Consider the following 22,432-nt stretch of genomic DNA (forward strand, 5'->3'; position numbering starts at 1 on the left):
CGATTGTATCTATGTGGTGGTGGATAGGCTAACAAAATATGCTCACTTCTTCCCTATCTCTACTACATACTTAGCAACTCAGGTGGCAGAGGTCTTCTTCAGGGAGGTTTTTAGATTACATGGTTTGCCTCAGAGCATTGTGAGTGACAGGGACAACCGCTTCATGAGTCACTTTTGGCAGGAGATATTTCGGTTGTGTGGCACTAAGCTTACACCTAGCACTAGTTATCACTCATAGACTGATGGTCAAATGGAGATTGTAAACAAATGGGTGGAAGGGTATTTGAGGAATTATGTGGCAGATCAACAGAGAGCTTGGGTCAGATGGATATATCTTTGTGAGTATTGTTACAATACTACATATCATATGACTATACAAATGACACCCTTCATGGCACTTTACGGTTATGAGGCACCTAGTTTCTTAGATTTGTTGTTGGGAGACAGTCGAATACCCCGTGCAAGTGAACTATTACAAGAAAGTAAGGATATAGTTGCTACTCTCAGAGACAACATTGCTAGAGCTCAGAAACAGCAAAAGCAGTATGCAAACAAGAAGAGGACTGAGCATAGTTTTGAGGTAAATGATATGGTTTACCTCATGTTGCAGCCATATAAGCAGTCCACTCTCAAGAAGAGTGGTGCAGACAAACTCAAGCCACGCTATTATGGACCATTTAGATCATCAAACGAGTTAGTGAGGTGGCTTATGAGTTGGAGCTTCCCACAAATAGTAGAGTGCACAATGTGTTTCATGTATCACGCCTGAAAAAGGTATTGGGTCAGAATGTGATGCCTTTTGCAGTATTAACTCCCTTGGATGATGAGGGGAAACTGATTTTAGTGCCAGAATCTGTTAGCCGACTGGATGGTTCCGGCGGTATCTTGTATTCTGTAGCCGACGGTCCGGCGATGTTTCTGTAGCCGACGGTCCGGCGGTGTTTCTGTAGCCGACGGTCCGGCGGTAAATAGTTTGTAATGGATAAAATAATTGTGGCCGACGGACTCCTTCGGGAAGGTTCGGCAGTAGTATTTATATCCCGTCCGGGATCATTGTAATTCATCATTACTCTACTATTGCGAATATTATGCTACTGTTCTGCTGTTACTTTCTGTGCGCGTTCATTTACTTTACCTGTACGGTAAACATTTCCATCCCCCCCAAAAGAAAAGTCGTCTCCTGACGACTGACAAAATTAGGAGACAACTTACATACTACAGAAAGAACTAGAGAGAAGGGGGCGTCCCAGAAGTGTGTTGCTGGCGACGTAACTCATACACCTGCTCTGTCCTGATACGGAGATCTGTCTGGATCTGAGAGTTCACTTCAACGGCCTCCTTTAGAAGAAGTGCCGCGTCCATGGCTTGCGTCTTGGCTAACTGCATCTCATACTCAGCCGCATCCTTATCTCGAACCGCTGCCTCCATACTTTGCTTAGCCAAGTCCTTCTCCTGTACCGCGGCTGCCAAATCTGCCAGTAGTGCTGTCCGCTCTGTGGCCCATGCTGCCTGTTGGGCGGTCAAGTCGGTGGCTAGTTTCTGTCTAGCCTCAGTTTGAGCTGCCAATGACTGCTCTGCTGCAACTCTGTTCACCTCCGCACGCTGACGACCGTAGTAAACATCTTTGTACAGTCCCACAATCTCATGCGCTAGTTTCATCATAGGAGTGTCAATGGGTCCCAATTTCGGCTCCGTGGCCCAATCTGTCAGCATCTCCTCTGTCTCCGTTGCCGGCCAGCCCCTATCTATAAAGCAAGTCTCGAATCGCCGAGGACAAATCCCACGGATATATGCTCTGATCAAGTGCCATTCCCTTCGCCGAGTCAGGGCCTGAATTGCCACATCGTGGCCCTTCTTTAATGCAGATTTTATAGTCCTGAGGTAATCCCGACACCTGTCTTCATCTGACCCATAGTCCTCCTTGGCGAAAGCCTCCAATGACCATTCAGCATCACTGTGTCCCCCCTCGCCAGTGGGAGCCATGCCCACATCCGGTGCTGCCGTCTGTGTTGTTGGCGCAACCACGGCATGTGGCATTCCCTCCTCCTGAGGCTGAGGCTTGGGATCCGCCGGCCATGTTTTGAAATGCCCAGGAGATTGAATGGAGGGACCCCGCTTTGCCGGAGTGAGTCGGAACTGCTGCCTCAGAAACTCACTAGCTCTATCCATCACCTCCGGTTGTTTGACCCGCGCAGGCTCCATATTCATCTTTTGTACTGGCTGGGCTGACTTGGCCTCTGCTAAAAAAGATGATGAAATGGTGACCACTGCGTCACAATCAATGACCTCCAACCGAACCTGCGGCTCAGACTGTGGTAGTGGTGGCTCTGCGACAGTGACATTCGTTGGTGCAGCTGAAACCACTTCTGCTACAGCCGTCGGCAGTGGCTCGGCAACTATCTGTGGGACGGTATCCGGTACTGCGTGCGGAACCACCCCAGCCACTGTCCGTGGGACATCTGCCTCTGCTGGAGGAGTCATAAGAACTGGGGCATGGCGCTAACCAAAGGCCGGAATGACCGTAGAAGAGGTAGTCAAGTGCGCTGAGGTTGACAGCTAAGGCGGGGTAAAGAATGTAGGCCCACCTCCTGCTGTCTCTCCGTCAACTTCAGCCGATGTGCTCTCCTCTTCTTCCCCAGATTCAGCCCCATCACTCATTGAAGTGCCCTCCCTCCCGCTATCTGTTTCTCCGGAAAGGGCTAATTCGCGGAGTACTTTCCTGTGTCCAACAGCTGACCCTCCTGTATCCAGGTGTCGCCAGTAGAATATGGGAGGCTCCCCGTCTGCCAGCTTGCCCCGTGGAGGAGCCTCAAAGCCATCCATAGGGATCTGATTAGCTGCTGCCTCTAAAAACAACCCGATGGCATGGTGCGGCATAAAAAATGTTCGGTGCTGAAGCGTCATGAATTCTTCCATTCTGTCGGCAAGCACTGAGGCCCAATCATAGACCACTCCCTGCATGATACCATTCATAAACACAATCTGTGGCAGTGCGATATCTGAAGCTCGAGTGGCACCGGTCAACCTGCTCTTGATGACGTCCATGATACAACGCCAATGGCCCTCTCGAATAAAGTCCCTGCGAAGTCCTTTGCACTTTGTCCCCTGAACTACTGCCTCCTTCTCCATAGGTGTAAGGTCCCTGGATACTAGGGCTATCCAATGCTCCTTCCGTTCCTGTGACAGTTTATGATTCTTTATTTCCACTTTCTTCCCGTCGGGGCCAGGAATGAAGAAGACCCTGGTGAAATCTCTCGGTTTAAAGGACACCGTCATCCGCTGCCTTTTGTACAAGAATGTACTTGTTCTGCTCTGGACACTGTATGTTTCTATCATGGTGCGCAATACTGATTCAAACATCCGAATGGAAAAGATGGGAAGCTGAATAGCCCAATGTACCTGTGCCTGCATCAAAATCTGTTTAATTTGGTCTGCCTCCGGGGTCTCCTGCCACCACTTTCGGCATTCGCTTCCACTAAGGCTCTCAAACTGGATGGTGAGGTAAGTGAGTTCTTCCTTGGTCTTCTATTTCTTGCTGCTGGAACCGGAGGGGCCTGCAACTCGAATTCCCGATGCCAAAACTCTTGAAGTCTTCTCCATATTTGCCAACTGACTCTTCCACGGCTTCCGCTTGCCCGCTGACTCCATGCCAAAAAAATGATTTATTCTTCCTATTGCCGGCTTCTTAAATTACCCGCGGAAATACTCTGACTGACGGCGAAGGTTGAAGTTTTCTCCCATGGCGATCTTCTTGTCTATCCGCGGTGTTGAAGTTTTTCCTGCGGCTGCAGTCCTCTAAGGCCTCAATATCCGTCACAGAAACTTTGAAGTTATTACTTACTGGCAATGCTATAACTCCTGCAAATCTCCAACCATCACCGTCTTCCCGGATCTCCTGCAATAGTATTATCCAGACCTCCTAAATCTCTGAATTAAATTGCTGCAGGATTACTGTAATCCATAAAAGCCTCAAGAACATGTACAGCTGCAGTTACCAAGTGTATGTGCTGTGTAAATTTTTTTTAAAAAGAGGCAGCAATGTTGGCATTAATCCCACATCCCTCAAAGCAGAGCAGCCTGATGAAGAAGACACTAAAACTGTTACCAGAGACAGAAGTGCTTCTAGGAAATTAATCGAACAATCAGCTGATCCACTGGAAATTGAACTTATTGCCTTCTGCATGAGACTGGGTAAGATGCCACGATGGCCACTTGATGTGATGACACTTAAAATAGTTGTTTGCCGAGACCTGTCCTAATAAAGAGCAGCCAATGCTAGAATTGCCAAAATACGAATATCTTCGGGTACTAAATCATCAAAGCGTACCAAAGATACAAGTTCATTTACAAACTCAGGTTCATTTGTAAAAAAAAGCTGTCAGGTCAGTAGCATCATTACTTGCCTGGACAAGCACTGTAAATGCAAGAAGACGAATGCATATGTATTGCTGCCTGCTTTCCAACCATGAAAAAGATCTTGCAAAGCGTAGTCTTTCGTCCGCGGACCCGCGGGGCTTTAAGTGCTCGCGGACAGGCAGTTGCCCGCGGGACTTTCAGTCTGCGGGGTCTGTGGGGCCCGCGGGACTGTCAGGCCGCGGAAATTTTTTTTTTTTTTTTTTTTTTAATGGGATACATTAATCAACAACAGTACCTCTGAGTGACGTCATCGCCAGGGAATGCTGTACTGACGACACGGAAGAATTCAACACCGGCGAGTACTTCCTTACACGATATGGTTTCAACTTAGATCCGTTGACTGGCTGAGTTATCTCTTGTCCGTCCAAGGTTGCTAATTTCATTGTCCCCGTGTCGCCAATTTCTCGGATTTGATATGGTCCAATCCATCGCACTTTGAATTTGCCCGGCTTGAGTTCGTTACGGCCATCATACTTCAGTACTAATTGTCCTGTTTGGAATCCGTTATGTCTCAGATGCTTGTCATGCCAGAGTTTGCGTCTATTCTGTGCCACTTCTGTTGCCCATTGTGCCAACAACCGTTTCTCCTCCAGTTTATTCAAATTAGTCAATCGCTCTTGTAGACTTCCGTCATCATCCAGTTTGTTTTCCAACGCTATTCGAAGACTTGGAATCATGAATTCTGCGGGGACCACTGCTTCTTGTCCAAACATTAACTGGAATGGTTTGTACCCGGTTGTCACTTTGTATGCCGTGCGGTACGCCCAGAGAGCAGCAGGTAAGTTCTCTTCCCAATCGGCTCCTTCCACCGCGCAGGATTTGTAGATGATGGATACCAGAATTTTATTGGTGGCTTCTGCCTGCCCGTTTGCTCTTGGATAGTACGGACTTGACAGCGAATGATAAATCTTGAACTGAGTAGTGAGCAGTCGAATAACATGATTGACGAAATGACCTCCCCTATCACTTGTTAATTGTAATGGAATTCCATACCTTGTGATGATTTGTTCATAAATAAACTTCGTGGTACTGACGGCCGAGTTATCCGGTAACGCATGGGCCTCCACCCACTTGGTCAGATACTCCGTTGCAACAATGATGTAGCGACACCGTCGAGTCGTGCTCACCCTCAATGGTCCAACGAAATCTAGTCCCCATCGCTCAAAAAGTTCCTGCGCATGAGAAGGTTGAAGTGGCATGAAATCTTTCTTCAGCGGTTTCCCAGTCCGTTGGCAAGTGTCACATCCGACGACCCATTCCCGTGCATCATTGTACACCATTGGCCACCAAAGTCCTGCAAGCAATATCTTCCGTGCAGTGGTGTCAGGCCCCATGTGGCCTCCTGCGGGGCCCTCATGGGCTTCTTTTAACACCTGCGGTATCTCTTCTTCCAGCACACATCGTCGAAGAATGTGATCCGGCCCCATTTTGTAGAGCAATCCATTGATTAATTGGAATGTACGACTCCTGATTATCAATTTGCGTCTATCGTTTGGTGACATCCCCGTGGGAAATTGTCCTGTTGATAGGTATTCACCAATACTCTTGTACCATTCCGGCAGTATCCCAATCTAAAACAGCTGTGCGTCAGGAAAGTCGTCATTCACACCATCCGTTGATTCCCCCGTTTTGATCCGTGATAGGTGGTCGGCACTGACGTTTCTTTCCTGGCCGGATACTGATTTTGAAAGTAAATTCTTGCAACAGTAGCAACCATCGGCTGATCCTCCCTTGGATGACGGGTTTGTTAATCAGGTACAACAGGGCCTGGTGATCAACATAAAACACAAACGGTGTAGCAAGCAAATAATGGCGGAATTTTTGTATGGCATAAACCATTCCCAAAGCTTCTCTTTCAGTCGTGCTGTAGTTTTGCTCAGCCTTTGATAACAACCGGCTGGCAAAGTATATTGGATGATCCAATCCGTGATTACCAATCTGTGCCAGGGTTGCGCCGATCGCATAATTAGAGGCATCCACATGAACATGAAATTCTTTATTCCAATTCGGATATGCCAGGATGGGTGCCGTAGCCAGTCGTACCTTTAGCCCTTCAAATGCCTCATCCTGCTCTTTCTCCCATCTAAATGCTTCTTTCTTGCATGTTAGCTTATCTAACGGCTGGGACACCTTGGCAAAGTTTTTAATAAATCTCCGGTAATACCCAATGTGGCCGAGAAAAGATTTTACCTCCGTGACATTAGTGGATGGCTGCATTTCTAGAATGACTCTTACTTTGTCGGGATCCGTTTTTAATCCTTCCTTACAGACAATGTGTCTGAGCAGTCTGCCATGTGGAACCATGAATCGGCACTTCTTGGGGTTCAATGCTAGCCGGGCTCTGCGACATCTCTCCATACATTCACCAAGTGCTGCCAGGTGTCCGTCTTCTGCGCTGAATATTGACCAATCATCCAAGAAGGCCTTGAAATTTCCCACAGACATCTTGTCGAAGATATGTAGCACAATCCGTTGGAATGTGGCCGATGCATTACACAACCCAAAAGGCATCCGATTGTACGCGTAGACTCCATCTTCAACAACAAACGTCGTCTTCAACTTATCTTCCTCCGCTATAGAAATCTGATTATATTCGGAAAACCCGTCCATGAACGAGTATATTTCATGTCTCGCGACCTCCTCCAGAATGCTATCTGTGAATGGAATTGGAAAAGGATCTTTGATTGTTACTGCATTCAAGCATCTGAAATCAACGCATATCCGAATCTGAATAGTATCCTTCTTTAAGGAAATGACTATTGGTGACACCCATTCGCTGGTCTGTACTTTGAAGATAATGCCAGCGTCCAGCATCCGGTTGATTTCCTCCGTAACGCGTGCGGCATAGTTCTTATTCATCCTGTAGGGTTGCTTCCGTACAGGGACAACTCCATCCATCAGCGGAATGCGGTGCACACATAATTCCGGCGGTACGCCTTTGAGGTCCTTGTATGTCCATGCAAACACATCCTTGTAGTCCATAAATATCTTAAATGCCGCGGATTTGAGTACTGGATCCGAATTATCTCCCACTAGGATGTTCTTCGGTTCTGCCTCATCCCCTAGATTCATCGTTTGCAGTGTAGCTTCATTATACTTGATCGGCTCTCCTTCACCGAATGCACGAGCGGGTGTAATATGCAATGGTGATTCCCCCTCCTTAACTTCAGTAAACTCCTTCGGATATTCATTCTCAATTGACAGAACATTGCAACTCGAAAATAACTCATAGTCCTCTAGTTGCAAGTGGTATAAACCGTTGACGGAATCCAAGTCGTCATCCGTTATTCCCCCGTCCAATCGGAGAATGCCTTCTTGATCTGGTTCCATCCGTCGTCTCCCTCCGTCCTCCTCGCCCTCAGAATCGGATGACAAGGCCTCTTCCCCTACCATTTGGGTATGCAAATCGATGACGAATCGACGGCCTTTACTTTCAAGGGATATAGTGTTCTTCTTCCAGTCATGTCGGGCTCTTGCTTCTATAAGCCAACCGCGGCCTAGGATGGCGTCATAACCTTTCTTTTTCAATGGAATCACTACGAAATCCATTAGAAACGGCTGGGTGCCAATGGTTACCGGCTGTGCCATGAGAATACCCAGTGGTTTAATACCATGTTGATCAGCGGTTAGGAGCTGAAAACTTGGAAGCCATAATGTTGGCTGTCCAAGTTTCCTCCAAGTTTCTTCTGGCAATACATTCACGCTGGACCCTCCGTCCACTATGGTGTCCGTGAGAACATGTCCAAGTATCCCCATTTCGACAACTGCAGGGTGCCGTCCTGATGTCAGTGCCAACAACATCTGGTCTTCTCCTCCCGTAACAATTTCCTTTTCTTTCCGTCGACTTGGTTCTCCTGGTGGCTTTTCCTTCTCAAGGCTTGCTTCCCCTGTCATATTTGAAAAAGCAGATCGAAGTTGGGGCATGGTAAGAAGCAAATCACTTACCTTTACTTGCACCTCTGTTTGCAAAATTTGGCATATTATGTTTTGTTCGGCGGAATTCCTTGCTGAGGTGGCAGCAGTGGTCGGAGGTGTTACTGCTTGAGATACTTTGCCAACCTCTGCCCGTGCTGCCGCAAACTTCTTTTTTTCTTCGGCGGGGTCCGGATATCCTTTTGCTTGTTGCCGCGTAATGGCCAAAACTTCTTCTTCATTGGTTCCAACCGTGATTAAGTTCACTCCGGATTTTGGGCATTTTGAGTCATCGTGGTCGCCGGGTCCGCACCATCGGCACAATAGGTGAGGTGTATTTGCTGTTGGACATTCTCGCGCAAAATGCCCCCATAAGTTACATGCTCGGCACTGAATAATTGGTCGTCCGTTTGCATCATACTGAATCCGGCTTCTGCTCGTATTGGTGTTGTTATTGTTGTTGTTATTCTGTCCACGGCGATTATTTCTGTATCCTCCAGATGTAGCGCTTGCATTGGTGTTTCCGTTACCTCCTGACGGGGAAGCCTCCTGTGTGAGACCTGTGAAGATCCTCTTGTTTTCATGTTAAAGGGACAGTCCTTTGTCGAATGGCCCATGATCTGACAGATGTCACAGAATTGGTTCTTCGGACATGATCCCTTAGTATGACCGTCGGTCTTACATTCCGTGCACCACAGTTCACTACTTTTTGGCTCCTTCTGCATATTTTTAAACTCCTTCATCATTCGAACCATATCCTTTTGTAAGGCACGAACCTTTCTGTTACTACCTTCGTCGTCGCTGCTATCATCCTGAGCGAATTCATCATCATCAGAGTCAGAGGAGCTGGTTTTCTTCTTCTTTGTCTTCTGCGCACTTTCAAGGTCCAGTGCTCTGTTATACGCGTCCACATATGATGACGGTGGCACAATTTTCATTTTCCTCCGCAACTTCGAGCGGAGGTCGTCCACAAACCAACTTTTCTGCAACCCATCCGCTGGCTTGCTTTCCATTTTGTTTATTAAGTCTTTCAATCTCCTGGCGTAGACACGGACACTTTCGTGCTTCCCTTGCTTGGTATTGAAAATTTCCGCTACGATTTCATTATCATCCCGTAAGAGTTTAAATTCCGCCAAAAACTCCTTTTTAATGTTATCCCATGTATCCAGCTTCTGCGGATCCATATCCGAAAACCAATCAATCGCGACACCCCGTAGGGTTGCCGGAAATTGCCTGGCCCATTCATCGGCATCTGTGATTCCATTTGCCTGCCAAATCGTCTCACATGTCTTACAATGTCGGAGGGGGTCGGCAGTACCATCGCCTTCAAATTTCGGTAATTTTTCTTTGGGTCCCGCCATAACTCTGGAGGTCTGTACTCCTACAGTGGTCGGCACTCCCACACCGGCAGTCTGTATTCCCACACCGGCAGTCTGCACTCCCACACCGGAGGTGTCGACAGTTGCAACCCTTGGTGAAGACGGAGGATCCTCCAAAATTGTTTCCCGCGGAAGTCTATCCTGGACGAAGAGGTCACTCCACGCTTGTGCTCCGTCGGCACTGCGAGCCGTGCGAGTTGATGCTCTTCTGTCTGAATTTTCTTCCCTCGGCGAACACAAATTCAAGAATTCCTCCCGTGCTTCTTCCACCAATTCCACCCGCTGCCGAGTCTCCTCCAACAATTCCTCCGCACTTCGGTTTCCGTCAGTAATCCTTTGAAATCTTCATCGGCATTCGGCTTGCTGTGCTAGAATTAAATTCTCTTGCGCAATACAGATTCCATCTTTTCCCTTCACCTTATTCCGATCCTTGTTAAGCTGATTTGGCATTAATCTTCATTCCTCCCACCTTCCAGATTCATAAGGCAACGGCGCCAAATGTTTACCGTACAGGTAAAGTAAATGAACGCGCACAGAAAGTAACAGCAGAACAGTAGCATAATATTCGCAATAGTAGAGTAATGATGAATTACGATGATCCCGGACGGGATATAAATACTACTGCCGAACCTTCCCGAAGGAGTCCGTCGGCCACAATTATTTTATCCGTTACAAACTATTTACCGCCGGACCGTCGGCTACAGAAACACCGCCGGACCGTTGGCTACAGAAACATCGCCGGACCGTCGGCTACAGAATACAAGATACCGCCGGAACCATCCAGTCGGCTAACAGAATCCATTCTGGATAGTAGAGAGAAGCAGCTTCGCAGGAGAGTAATCAGAGAGTATCTGGTTAAGTGGAAAGATTTACCTGTTGAAGATGCTACTTGGGAGGGAGAAGTGATTTTGCAGCATTTAGCATTAAGATTGCTTGAGGCCTTTTTAGGAGGGGCGGACCTGTAATGTTCGTATTTTTGGAGGAGTTAATTATTAACTTAATAAAGTGATATATTTTATAAAGTCATTAAATAAAACAATCTTCTAGAGGTTGTTGGAAAAAGCAGAGAAAAAATTAAAAAGGAGGTCGACCTATCGAGGAAAAAAGAATAAATAGGCATTGAGGGCTCATTGCCTATCATCGAGATTTATATTATATTTGCTGATGTGCGTTATGGAGCCTAGGGTTTCTGCAGGTAGTCACAATTGGCCATTGAGAACGAAGACTATCAATTGGTACACAATTTTGAGGCTGTGAAAGATCACCTAAATTATTGCAGTAGTGGGAAGGATATTTCAGTCCTTTCACTTGTGCTCAATTGCTGGTTTGGAGTTTCAGTTGGAGTTGCACTTTCATATCATCTTCAGCATTCAGTCTCCACCATTTGATCAATCCAGGTTCTTCATTTCAATCTGTAGTTGTAACAAGTTCTCAATTGTATACAACTAGTTAGGGTTTCTCTATAACATGCCATGTCATAATGTTTTGGTGCTGAAAATTGCCATATCATTTGTAAAAACATTTTTTTTCATTGAATGAATACATTGGCACTATTATTTCTTTTATTCAGCAATATACTTTTAGCACTGTATTAAATTTAGGGTTTTTTTTTAGTGGCCTATTGGAAAGGGTCATTGCACTAAACTTCAATAGGAATTTGCAATACAATAAATAAGCCAAATTGCATACCAAAACAATTCAACCTTATGGCCATATATACCTCGTCGAGAGAGAAACTATGTGCTGATAGAAGACACAACAAACTCCTAGTAAATAATTAAAATTAAAATGGGTTTGAGATATGCTAAATCAATTGGCCTATAAACAAGTTTTAATATATATTATTTATTTTATAACAAGAACATTACAATCTTCCCATCCCAAAATTTTCTTTCCTCAAGCAAATGCAATGTCGGACGTTGAAGAACTTGTTCTCCTTCCCAAGTGGCATTGTCCAACAACAGTTGTTTCCAGCATACCAAGTATTCCTTGATGGTGCAATTTAGTAGTTTCTTCTCTTGTATGTCAAGGATTTAGACAGGTTCCAATATCAACTTGCCTTCTTCATTCAGAGGTGGCAAGTCGGTGGACACAATTATGTTCTGCCTCACAGCCTTCTTCAGGTATTATATGTGGAAGATATTATGGATCCGACTTCTTTCAAGAAACTCAAGCTCATAAGAAATTTCTCCTATGTGTTAATATATGCAGTACGGACCTTCAAATCATGGGATTAGCTTTTCTTTGCCACTTATCCTCAAGGACGACTATTTGTGTGATTGAAGACGGATATACAAGATCGCCTACTTCAAAGCTTCTCTCACTTCAATGTATGTCTGTATACATCTTTTGTTGATTCTACACCTCTTGGAGATTTTCCTTCAAGACCCTCAAAATGTCTTGTCCTTGCAACTAATCCTTTGCCGTCAGTGTGCAACTGTCACCCAGAACCCTATCTATTTATGAGTGGGGTTCATATTTGTAAAGTGCTTTGAAAGGCACCATCATGATGGACATGTGGTAAGTGGTATTATTGTAGTACTCCCCGAGATGTACCCATTTGACCTACGCCTTTTGTTGTTCTAAAACATAGTTGTAGAGATATCCCTCTATCCATTTGTTCACAATTATTGTTTGTCCATTTGTCTTGGGGTGATAAGTAGTACATGGCGACAACTCTATCCTGGCTAGCTGAAATAGTTTTGTCCAAAAAGTGCTAAGAAATTGTTGTCCCTATTGCTTACTATGTTTAGTGATAATCCGTGTAGGCAGAGAATCTCTCTAAAAAATAGGTTGGTGATTTGCACTACTTGGAACTTAGTGGAGATGACAAAGAAATGTGCATATTTTATTAGTCTATCAACTACCACAAAAATGCATCCTCATCCATTTACCTTTGGAAGTTCTGTAATGAAGTGCATGGACATGCTATCCCATTTTTGTTCAAGGGTTGGCAATGGCTGTAACAAGCTTGTTGGTAATTTATATTTGGACTTGTTTTATTGGCATGTCATAGATTCCTGTACGTATCGCACGTCATCAGTCTTAAGACCCTTCTATGAAATCACTCTTATTCGTCTATAGGTCTTATGGAGTCCCAGGTATCCAACTAAGGGTGAGGAGTGCATTTCCTTCAAACATATATGCTTCATTGTGGATTTCAGAACCAAATATATCCTGTCCATGTAGTAGATAGTGTCATCGACTAACTTATATCGGTCGTCCTAAATGTTACCATCCATTAGTTTGCATGCAAAAGTGTTCTTGAAGTACTCCACCAATAGGTATGCTTTCCAATCAACTAAAATCTAACATAATGAACAGATGGTGGGTTTTCTTGATAAAGTATCTGCTACAACATTTTTCTTTCCCTTTACATATTCAATGTCAAAATCAAAGTCCTGAATCAATCTTATCCATTTTTGTTGCCTCTCATTCAAATCCCTTTTCTTTCAAAAATATCTCAAGCTATTATGATTTGTACAGACGACAAACTTAACACCTAACAATATTGTCGAAACTTGGTTATGGCATGAACGATGGCCAACATCTCTGTCACAGATGGAATACAAGCGTTCACCCTGTGTAAGTTTTTGACTCTCATACACTATCAAATGCCTTTCCTGCCTCAATATTGTGCCAATGCCCTCTCCGAAAGTATCACACTCTAGAATGAAAGGTTAAGTGAAGTCAGGTAAAGCAAGAATCTGACAAGTACTCATCGCTTCTTTTAACTTATCAAAAGTGTCTCATGCCTTTTCATTCCACTAAATGTTCCCTTCTTAGTCAAATTTGTTGATGATGCGTTGAGTTGGGAGAAATCTTTTAGTTTAACTGTGTAGTTTTCGAGTCAAACTCATTGACCCATGTTTCATGAGTAGTGATTCACACACAAATCCATCTCTCATGAGAATAAATGGAACACTTAGCACTCATTGGATCTAGGTGATGCTCACAGAGGTGAAGCACCGGGACTTCCTAGGAGGTCACCCATCCCAATACTACTCCAGCTTGAGCGCACTTAACTATGGAGTTTCCTCCATGGTTAAACCCACTCCACTTGGAACCCCAATTGCAAAACCTTCACCTAGTCTTCCATTTATTCTCATGAGAGATGAATTCGTGTGTGAATCACTACTCATGAAACATGGGTCAATGAGTTTGACTCGAAAATGAAACAATAAAATCTTGATAGAAATATCACAATTTGACTTACTGTGGAAAATATCTCCTACTTATCAGAATGAATAGTGGTTCTCGAGAGATTGTGTCAATTGCCAACAGTTAGGAGTTTTAAGCTTTCAACCAACAGTTCAGCACTATTTATGTTTGGTTCGGGAACCAGTTCATACTACTGCTTGAAACGATATTACACTACGTAATAAATGATCACATCTTTCTGCCATATGATTGTCTTGATTATTTATCTGTTCTATATGATTTGTTTTTGTATCTTTGTTTACTCTTTGTTGATTAAGAAGAATTTTTCAGGAGTAAACATTAGCCTTTTACCCTTGGAAAAACCAAAAGGATATGCATTTACATTCAATTTAGCATGAACATGAACAAACCCAAAAGCTACAATACAAATTGTAAACTAATAGATAGTGTCTAGTTTTAAGTTAATTTTTTAATTCTCAACTCAAAGAGCGTTCTTACCACAAATCTCTTCTACCTTGTGCCACATTGAAAGGAGTAAAGTGAAATGCCAAAGCTGTACTCTCATATGCATGAAGTGAAAAAGTCATAAGGGGAAGTTATAAATAAGTATAAATTATAAAGCCCTTAGAAATCATCATAATTTAATGGAAATTGAGCCAAGTCTGCAATGATGTTTGGGCCAAAACGAACCTGAGCACTGCTTTAGATATTTTTCCCTCTTAAACCAAATTTCCAGAAAGGTTATAGTAGTCTTTTCTTGGAGTCATGCTATATTTTGTTCACTTTTTATTAAAGTGGAAGAATGCAGATTATTTTCTTTTAGCTTTAGAATGATGGAGCATTTCAATTTTCTTCCAGCAGATCCAGGTTTCACTCTTTTTAGAGTTTCATAGAAGCTTCCATCTATCAGACTCTAAAGTATTTTTGCTGACCTTAGATTCCAGTGATGTAGGGACCAAAACCAACCTAGACAATTCTTTGAATACATCCCATTCTTATTTTATGTATTATAAAAGTCAAGTTCTCAGAAATGTTATAGTAATATTCTTTTGCAGTAATATCATATTTTGTTCACTTTTCATAATTCCAGAATTAAAAAAGGAAGTTCAATGAAGATTATCTTTATTTTTTAGATTTAGAATGATAATCTAATCAAACTTTCTTCTAGCAGATACAGCTTTTACTCTTTTCACAGTTCAATAGAAGTTTTCATCCTTCAGAATTAACAGCATTTTCTAACATTAGATTCCAAGGCTGCAATTTCTAGTGCCATTTTTATGATTCAAGGCAGCTTTCGAGAACTGCCATATTTATTTGAGCATATAGAGTTTCAGTCTCTTTATTCCACAATGGATTGAACTTTCTGCCTGAAGGTTTACATTATTGTAGACACTTACAATTTGAATCATTTCAAACACATTATAGTACAGTGTAATAGAAGTACCTGATGAAACACAAAGGACTCTCCATGAAAACTGATCTCTATGTACTGTGTGTTTGCAATTGCTTCCAGATCCCCACAAGTACAAGAGAGGACTTTTCTGAAATGAGCAGCACTTATTAAGTCAGCTTCATCTCGCTCATGCAACCATTTTGCATGAGGCAATTTAGATTCTTCTGGTGTGCTTGCAATATTTGGCTCACATTCAATGTCTTGAATGGAATTCATGTGATCCTCTTCAGCATCACTTGAATCTGAAAGATTTGATATTTCTTTTTCTGTATCATTACCATTGTTTGTAGAATTTTTGTGATTTTTACTACAATCATCTGACTCTTGGCTTGATCCTTCCTTCACAGAATTATTTTGTCTTGAAACATAAACATTTTTCTTCGATGAGCGTTTTCTGTACTGAGCACGAATAGTATAATTGTGGAAAGGATGGTTTCCCTGACATCATTAAACACTTTCTTAGTTAAATGCAGTTTAAAATATCAAACAAGAGCTTAGATACCCAAGATGTCATGGAAAACATTATGATAGCAAAGAGTGATCCTATCAAATAATATATTTAATTCAGATATGCTAAAACTAAAACTAATGTAACAAGAAAATAATTGCAACTGGAATCACCAAGAAGCTGTGGATTTTAAGCAAGGTTGCACAGGTAAGTGGGTACGGGAACGGGTACGGGTACGCATATTTTTCAAAATAGTTGACGGGGGTATGTGTGTATGCCTAATTTTTTCTATATAATTAATATTTTATAGAAAATATATGTCATGAGTCATGACATTGAGCATTCAAAACAAGAAATTTGAAAATATGAGCCATAAGTCAAATTATATATATATATATATATATATGCTATTGCCGAATGTTTGAAGTATTTTTCATAATAGGGGACGGAGGTACTTGGGTATGTCAAACTTATTTCAAAATTATACTTCTATATTTATAAAAAATCTGAAATTATGAGTCATGACAATGGTTTTTCAAAACAAGAACAGTGATAAAGTTTGCAAACGTAATGTATTGTTTTTAGTTTCAGATTTGCTATATGTTTGAAATAATAATACATGATAAATGCTTAGATGCATAACAAAGAAGGCAGACTTTAAACATGAACAAGAAGATCCTAAATCATATGACAATGACATATTGCAAATGATAAACTTATGACTTGAATGGTGATAAAGTTTATTGTTAATGAGTATCAGAGTTTCAAACTGATTTCGTATTGAATTAAGTTTGATAAACAACAAGCTAATACAAAAATAAAAAACCAAAAAAAAAAATCAGAATCTTAATCAAGGTCCTTAGCTATGATGCTCTCCACCGAGTACCTAGTACGTGGGATACGTGTACCCGGTACTTGGGTACGTGGGTACAAGTACCAGGGGTGTGGGTACGAGTACCCATGCAACCTTGATTTTAAGTTACCCCTTTAGCTGAATCTAGATATGAACTCCAGTTGATGTGGTTCTTATCAATTTTATTCAGTAGGTTCCAGTTCCATAACTGAATTCATAATACATAATAGATATGCCTCGTGTCTCTCTGAATTGCATCCCATAAAAAATATATTTGTTTTTCCCTTCAACTAAAAATTCATGAACTGTCACTGCATTTGTCCAACACGTAGCATAAATCTATAATCACATGCTATAAAAATATAGTTCTTTTCATCTTAACTCATGTTCAGGTTCATGTTTTAACATTTCAACTTCTTGGTAATGTGGTAGTTTTTTAATCTGTTTCTTTGTGAGACAACACAAAAAGAACCAACATAGAACATAATCCTCTTTTAAAATTAGTAGGGAAAGCTCTATAAGATCAAAAAGTAGTCTTATAACCCAAGGCTATGAACAAGTTTAAGATTGTGAACACTATGTGGGTACCCCAATTTGTTAGCCCTAAAAACATTTATATTTAATCATACAGATCACTAAATGTCAGATCAATATTGTCACATGGATGTCGATTATGCTATATTTCCTGCCAAAATAGTTATGTCCTTCAGTGTTGGTCTCTCTCTCTCTCCTAACAATGAATCCAATTTTCTCATCACAAAGTTTAATTCTTGAATCCTGAAAATAGCTCCATCACCAACATTGAAATTTAACGAAGAACTTTTAAATTTAACACTTAAATTTTAATAGTTTAAGCATCAATAATTTAAATGCCAATAAGACAAATTTTGTGTAGAAACCCTATTAGGAAAAACCACAACAATAAATGCTTTAATATAAATATCATCTACTACAACTGTGTAGGCACCAACCACTAACTAGATTTTTGAGCACCAGCTACCACTTATTAATGTAGGCACCAACCTACGAAATCTGAAGTACCAACTCCCTTAGAATGAAGCACCTATTTCACCCAAACTGAGGCACCAATCTCAATCATAAAATTCTGCTATATAACTGGCACAAATCTGATTTAAATTTCTGACTATAATCTCCTCAATCCCTGTTAAGAAATCTGCAACCAAATCTTTCAATAATTGCTCTTCTTCTGTTGGTGTATATGACTTATTTATCTTTCATTATTAATGCATCTGATCACACTTTTCTTTTATAATATTGAAATACACACACACACACACATGATTAATAGATTATATATTCTCTATTCACTCACTGCACACTCACCTTTTTCTTGCGCGTATATTCTTCTAACTTGTCATGTCTCCTATCTAGAAATCAAATTTGACATATCCATAATATAAATAAATAAATAAACTTAACAAGATATTAGTTATATATTATTAATAATAAAGTAAGCATTGATAATAATCAATTATATATGTAAATTGATGAACGAATTACCAATATTATAAAAATGAAAAGATATGATATATTAATAGTATAGATATATTATTAATAAAAATATATATACTATTCATATATAATACATAATAATCATTATAAATATTAAATAATATTCAACAAATTATAAGTACTACATATTTTATTTAATAATACTAATCTCAAGATTTTTATTAAACAAAATATATTAACGACTAAATGAAGGGTTGCAACTCATAAAAAAATGATATATGTGGAGGAAGGATTAGCATATAATAGGGGAGTAAACAGAAACGGGAATATAGGATTCTCATTTGGAGCAGAATAATAGAAGACACAAAAGAATCTGACTCAGAAAGATGGAGATATAAAGGCGAAGAAAACAAAATATCAAAGCCCTAAACACAAAAGTAACTGTAAGCAAACTATAGGTCATAGCTGTGAATATAAAAGGTCGAGGCTCGATGCATATACGTGATTGTTACCAATAACTACAGGGAAAAGATAATAGGCCAAATCGTCAACTTATGATATCAACTAAATCTGATCAATAAGGGGAAAACGTAGTTACCAATGAATCATAATAGTAGTTCAAGCTACAGGTCAGCATGATGACACTCAAAATAGGAAGTCACAAATCTAATAAGGGAATAAGATGATTGGAGGTGCCCTACAACTTTCTGGCATACGCATTCAAGAGAATTCTCAGGCCATTGCTATAATCATCAGTATCAGTAGCAGCAAATACGCTTAGACAATTATCCAGTCAGTAAGTACTGCTGCATTATTAGCATTTTTTGTAATGTTGATAAGATATAATCACTGTCGTGATAAACTCAATATATGATATAGAATTCCCAAAATTTTGGAGATTGGCAACGTCCAACACAGAGTTTCATAAGTCAGATAACAGTGAGCACAGTATGATCATGTAAGAATTCTTATTATTTATAAAAAGATATTTATCCCTTATTGAGTTTGCTCACATCAAGCAGCACTCGCATAGGCTATTTACAGTTTGCAAGTATAAGTTGCCAACCACAAACAAAACCAGTTGCAAGATCATATTTTAATATCAGAAACACACAGTGCACAAATAAAAATAATAATCAGGAACAACAAATATGCTGGATGCCACAACTTTATTGGTCAAGGTATTCTGTTAGAATCTACATTAGAAATTCTCATATCCATTCAGACAGAAGAAGCATTCTATTAGGAAGGATTCCAAGCTGACAACAAATAAAGAGCTATAAGAGAAATTATGACATAGACTTGAAAGGTAACTCCAGTTTGAGAAATCTATAAAGTTATTACTGGAACGTAGCACTCTAAACACAAACAAGGTCATTGTTGTCTAGAGGTTTCTATAAAGATATTCAAATTAAATATTTTGGTATCAAAGAAGATACATATATACCAAAACATTATTTAGTGCCAGACTGAACTAATCTTAAGATATTATTAATAATTCTATTTGGAAGTCACATTGAATACATATCATAAAAGGAATATAAAGTAATTTAATAATCATCTGACCAAGGGACATTACAAAACTTTACCTCTATATATACATTTACCAAAAAAGATGTCTCTTCACTATCTTCTTTATTTACAAGTTACTTGATTAATATATGAATACTACCTCTTTGTGTTAGTTCACAAATTGCTTTTAGAGATAATCACATTGGTTTGTGGAAAGTTAATAGCACATCATATCAATTCGACTCCAAATATATTGATACATTGGTTTTGTGACTATAATGTTCTCCTCATTAAATACTTAATTGATCAAACCTTTGTTCATGGGCTGATAGATCTAGTATATCTCGCACCCATTTTTATTTTATTGTTACTGTAGGTTTGGCTATCGGCTATATTTGTAAACTCTCGAGAAGTTCCTCTGAAGGGTACTTAAGCACGACATGTAGGTAGTAGTTGGTCTGTGATTTAGATTATTTCTTTGTACTGCGATTTCCTGCTGGAGTTCAGTGTTGTTCACCATTTCGGAAGTGAAAGATCTTCCTTATTTCATATTCTCCAGTTTCGGTGGGATTCAACCCTCACCCTAATCCGTCTGTGTATTTCTTGGTTCAGATTTGGAAAATTTGATCAATATTCTTATTAGCAAATATTCATACTCTCCATTGAAGTGCAATTGCTTGTATGGGATTTCGTTTGTGAAGGTAGTGTGTATTCAAATTCTATTAATATTTGTTTCATCACTCTTCCCCACTGTACCTGTCACCCTTTGAATATCTCAACTTCGTACACCCTTCCATCCTTCTATACAGACTTCCCTCCATCATCCACTCTGTGTCTTGCTACCATACGACCCTCCTTAGTCACCGTACAACTCCTTCCGTATCCATTGTATGGCCTCCTCCTCTAGCACTAAACGACCTTGCTACACTATTGTACGGCCCTGCTTCACTACCATACGACATTGCTCCACCATCGTACAGCCTTGGTCCATACCTTTTGTACGGCCTTTTTGTGTTGTGTTTAATTTGCTCCCACATTACAATACGACCTTCCTATAGGGTATAGAACACATCGTATGACTAGCTTATCTCTTTGGAAGTGATGTCAGGAAGGAATCATTACAGTGGTATCGAAACCAATGATCCTGCTAGCCTTGGGATAGTGAATGAGAGTTTATAGCGGGAAGAGAAGAAGATCCCATTCAATTGATAGAATGGTTGAACAAGAATCCGCTGCTGTCGAACTCATGGCACTACTAAGAGATCTTTCGAGGAATCAGGCCCAGATCAATGATACTCAACAACTTATGGAAGAAATTCGTAGGAAATTGGCAGACAATAGAATATCTGGGGAACAAAATGGTCACAACACGGACTCGGTATCGGGTAAGGCAAATCCTCATCCAGCATGCTCTCGACCTTCCATGCCATCTTTCCCTCCACGGTCGGAGGTACCAGACAGAGGAAAGCAGGCAACCTTTGAGGAAGTTCAAGAATAGTTGAGAGAAGACTAGAAGAACGCAAATTTGGAGGATATATCCTACAAAAATTACGTAAAATTGAGAATGAGATATTCTGGAGGCGAAAACCGAGGATATTTTAACGATGATCTTAGAAGAAAGTTGAGTAAGGTAAATCTGTCACCATTTGACGGATCCGGATCTATATTTTCTCAAGCATGGGTAATGAAGGTCAATACCTACTTCCAACTTAATCCAATGTCAGAACAAAAGCAATCAAATTTGCAGAACTACACTTGGAGGGAGAAGTGCATGAATGGTGGCATCATGGCACCATCACACTGGGGCATGACCAAATAAATACTTATGCGGAATTCACTGAAAGATTGATAGATCAATTTGATGGTAAAGATCTGGAACTTAATTTCAAAGAATTGGCACAATTGAGTCTAACTGGATCTGTCCACCAATACGTCATAGAATTTCAAAAACTCTCTATTTTGGTCACAGACACTTTCGTAAGGAGACGGATAGTGTTCTTCATGGACGGACTGACGGAACCATTGAGGGGTTGGCTAAAATTTTTCAATCCTACCACCCTTTCGGAGGCTGCAAAAAAGGCACAGAGCATGGCATCATCATTGACATCATCCTCTCGAGGTTACTCACACTCCAAACCGCCAGTATTTCCAAAGGACAAAGATAACAAACCTCTGCCGAAGAAGCCTTCGTTGGATGAAGCTACTAGACAACAACTAAGAAGGAAGAAATTATGCTTCAATTGCGAGGGACCGTGGAAGCCTAGGCACAGATGCCTCGATGCAAGAAAAATACACTACATTTGTAATGTCCCCATTTCCAAGATCGATTATAATAATCTTAATAATACAAATTAAATAAATAAATAAATAAAATATAATTATAAATAAATAATAATCAAATAGATAATTATTAGTGAAAATATTTAATATATATTTCATCAGTATATATTTTATTATCAAATACAAATATATTATTACACATAATCATTAGATATATTATATGAAATATAATATATATATATATATTATAATTAATCATAAGACATATATGTGGAAAGTTGAGATATACAATAATTATACTAACAATTAAGATGAAAGATCCCTGATAGATGCCCTTGCTGATCTGCTATAGTTTTTAAATTAATAAACTATATTTTCCTGTGATTTATTTGATGGTCTTTGAGAATAGATAGAAGTTGCAGAAGGTTTTATTTTTGTTTTGTGTTTTTTGATAGTTTTCACAATAGTAATGAATAATGAACAATGAACATGAGAGGAGACTGAAAATAAATAAGAACATAGAGCCAAATCAGAATTGCTAAAAA

At 40.4% G+C, this 22,432-nt stretch overlaps 1 protein-coding gene across 3 annotated transcripts in view; it reads right to left on the reverse strand.

The window, feature by feature from the left end:
* LOC149568200 (Pseudouridine synthase family protein) overlaps positions 1 to 22,432 on the reverse strand; it is a 286,392-nt gene that overhangs the window by 18,601 nt on the left and 245,359 nt on the right. For all 3 annotated transcript variants that reach the window (XM_089821202.1, XM_089821204.1, XM_089821205.1), the window contains one exon: positions 15,313 to 15,759. In XM_089821202.1, coding sequence (XP_089677328.1) covers positions 15,313 to 15,759 — 447 coding nt within the window. The remainder of the gene's footprint in view (positions 1 to 15,312; positions 15,760 to 22,432) is intronic.

Source organism: Cupressus sempervirens, chromosome 3, assembly GCF_028749045.1.
Source record: "Cupressus sempervirens isolate cs-2001-9-10 chromosome 3, ASM2874904v1, whole genome shotgun sequence".
Lineage (NCBI taxonomy): Eukaryota > Viridiplantae > Streptophyta > Pinopsida > Cupressales > Cupressaceae > Cupressus > Cupressus sempervirens.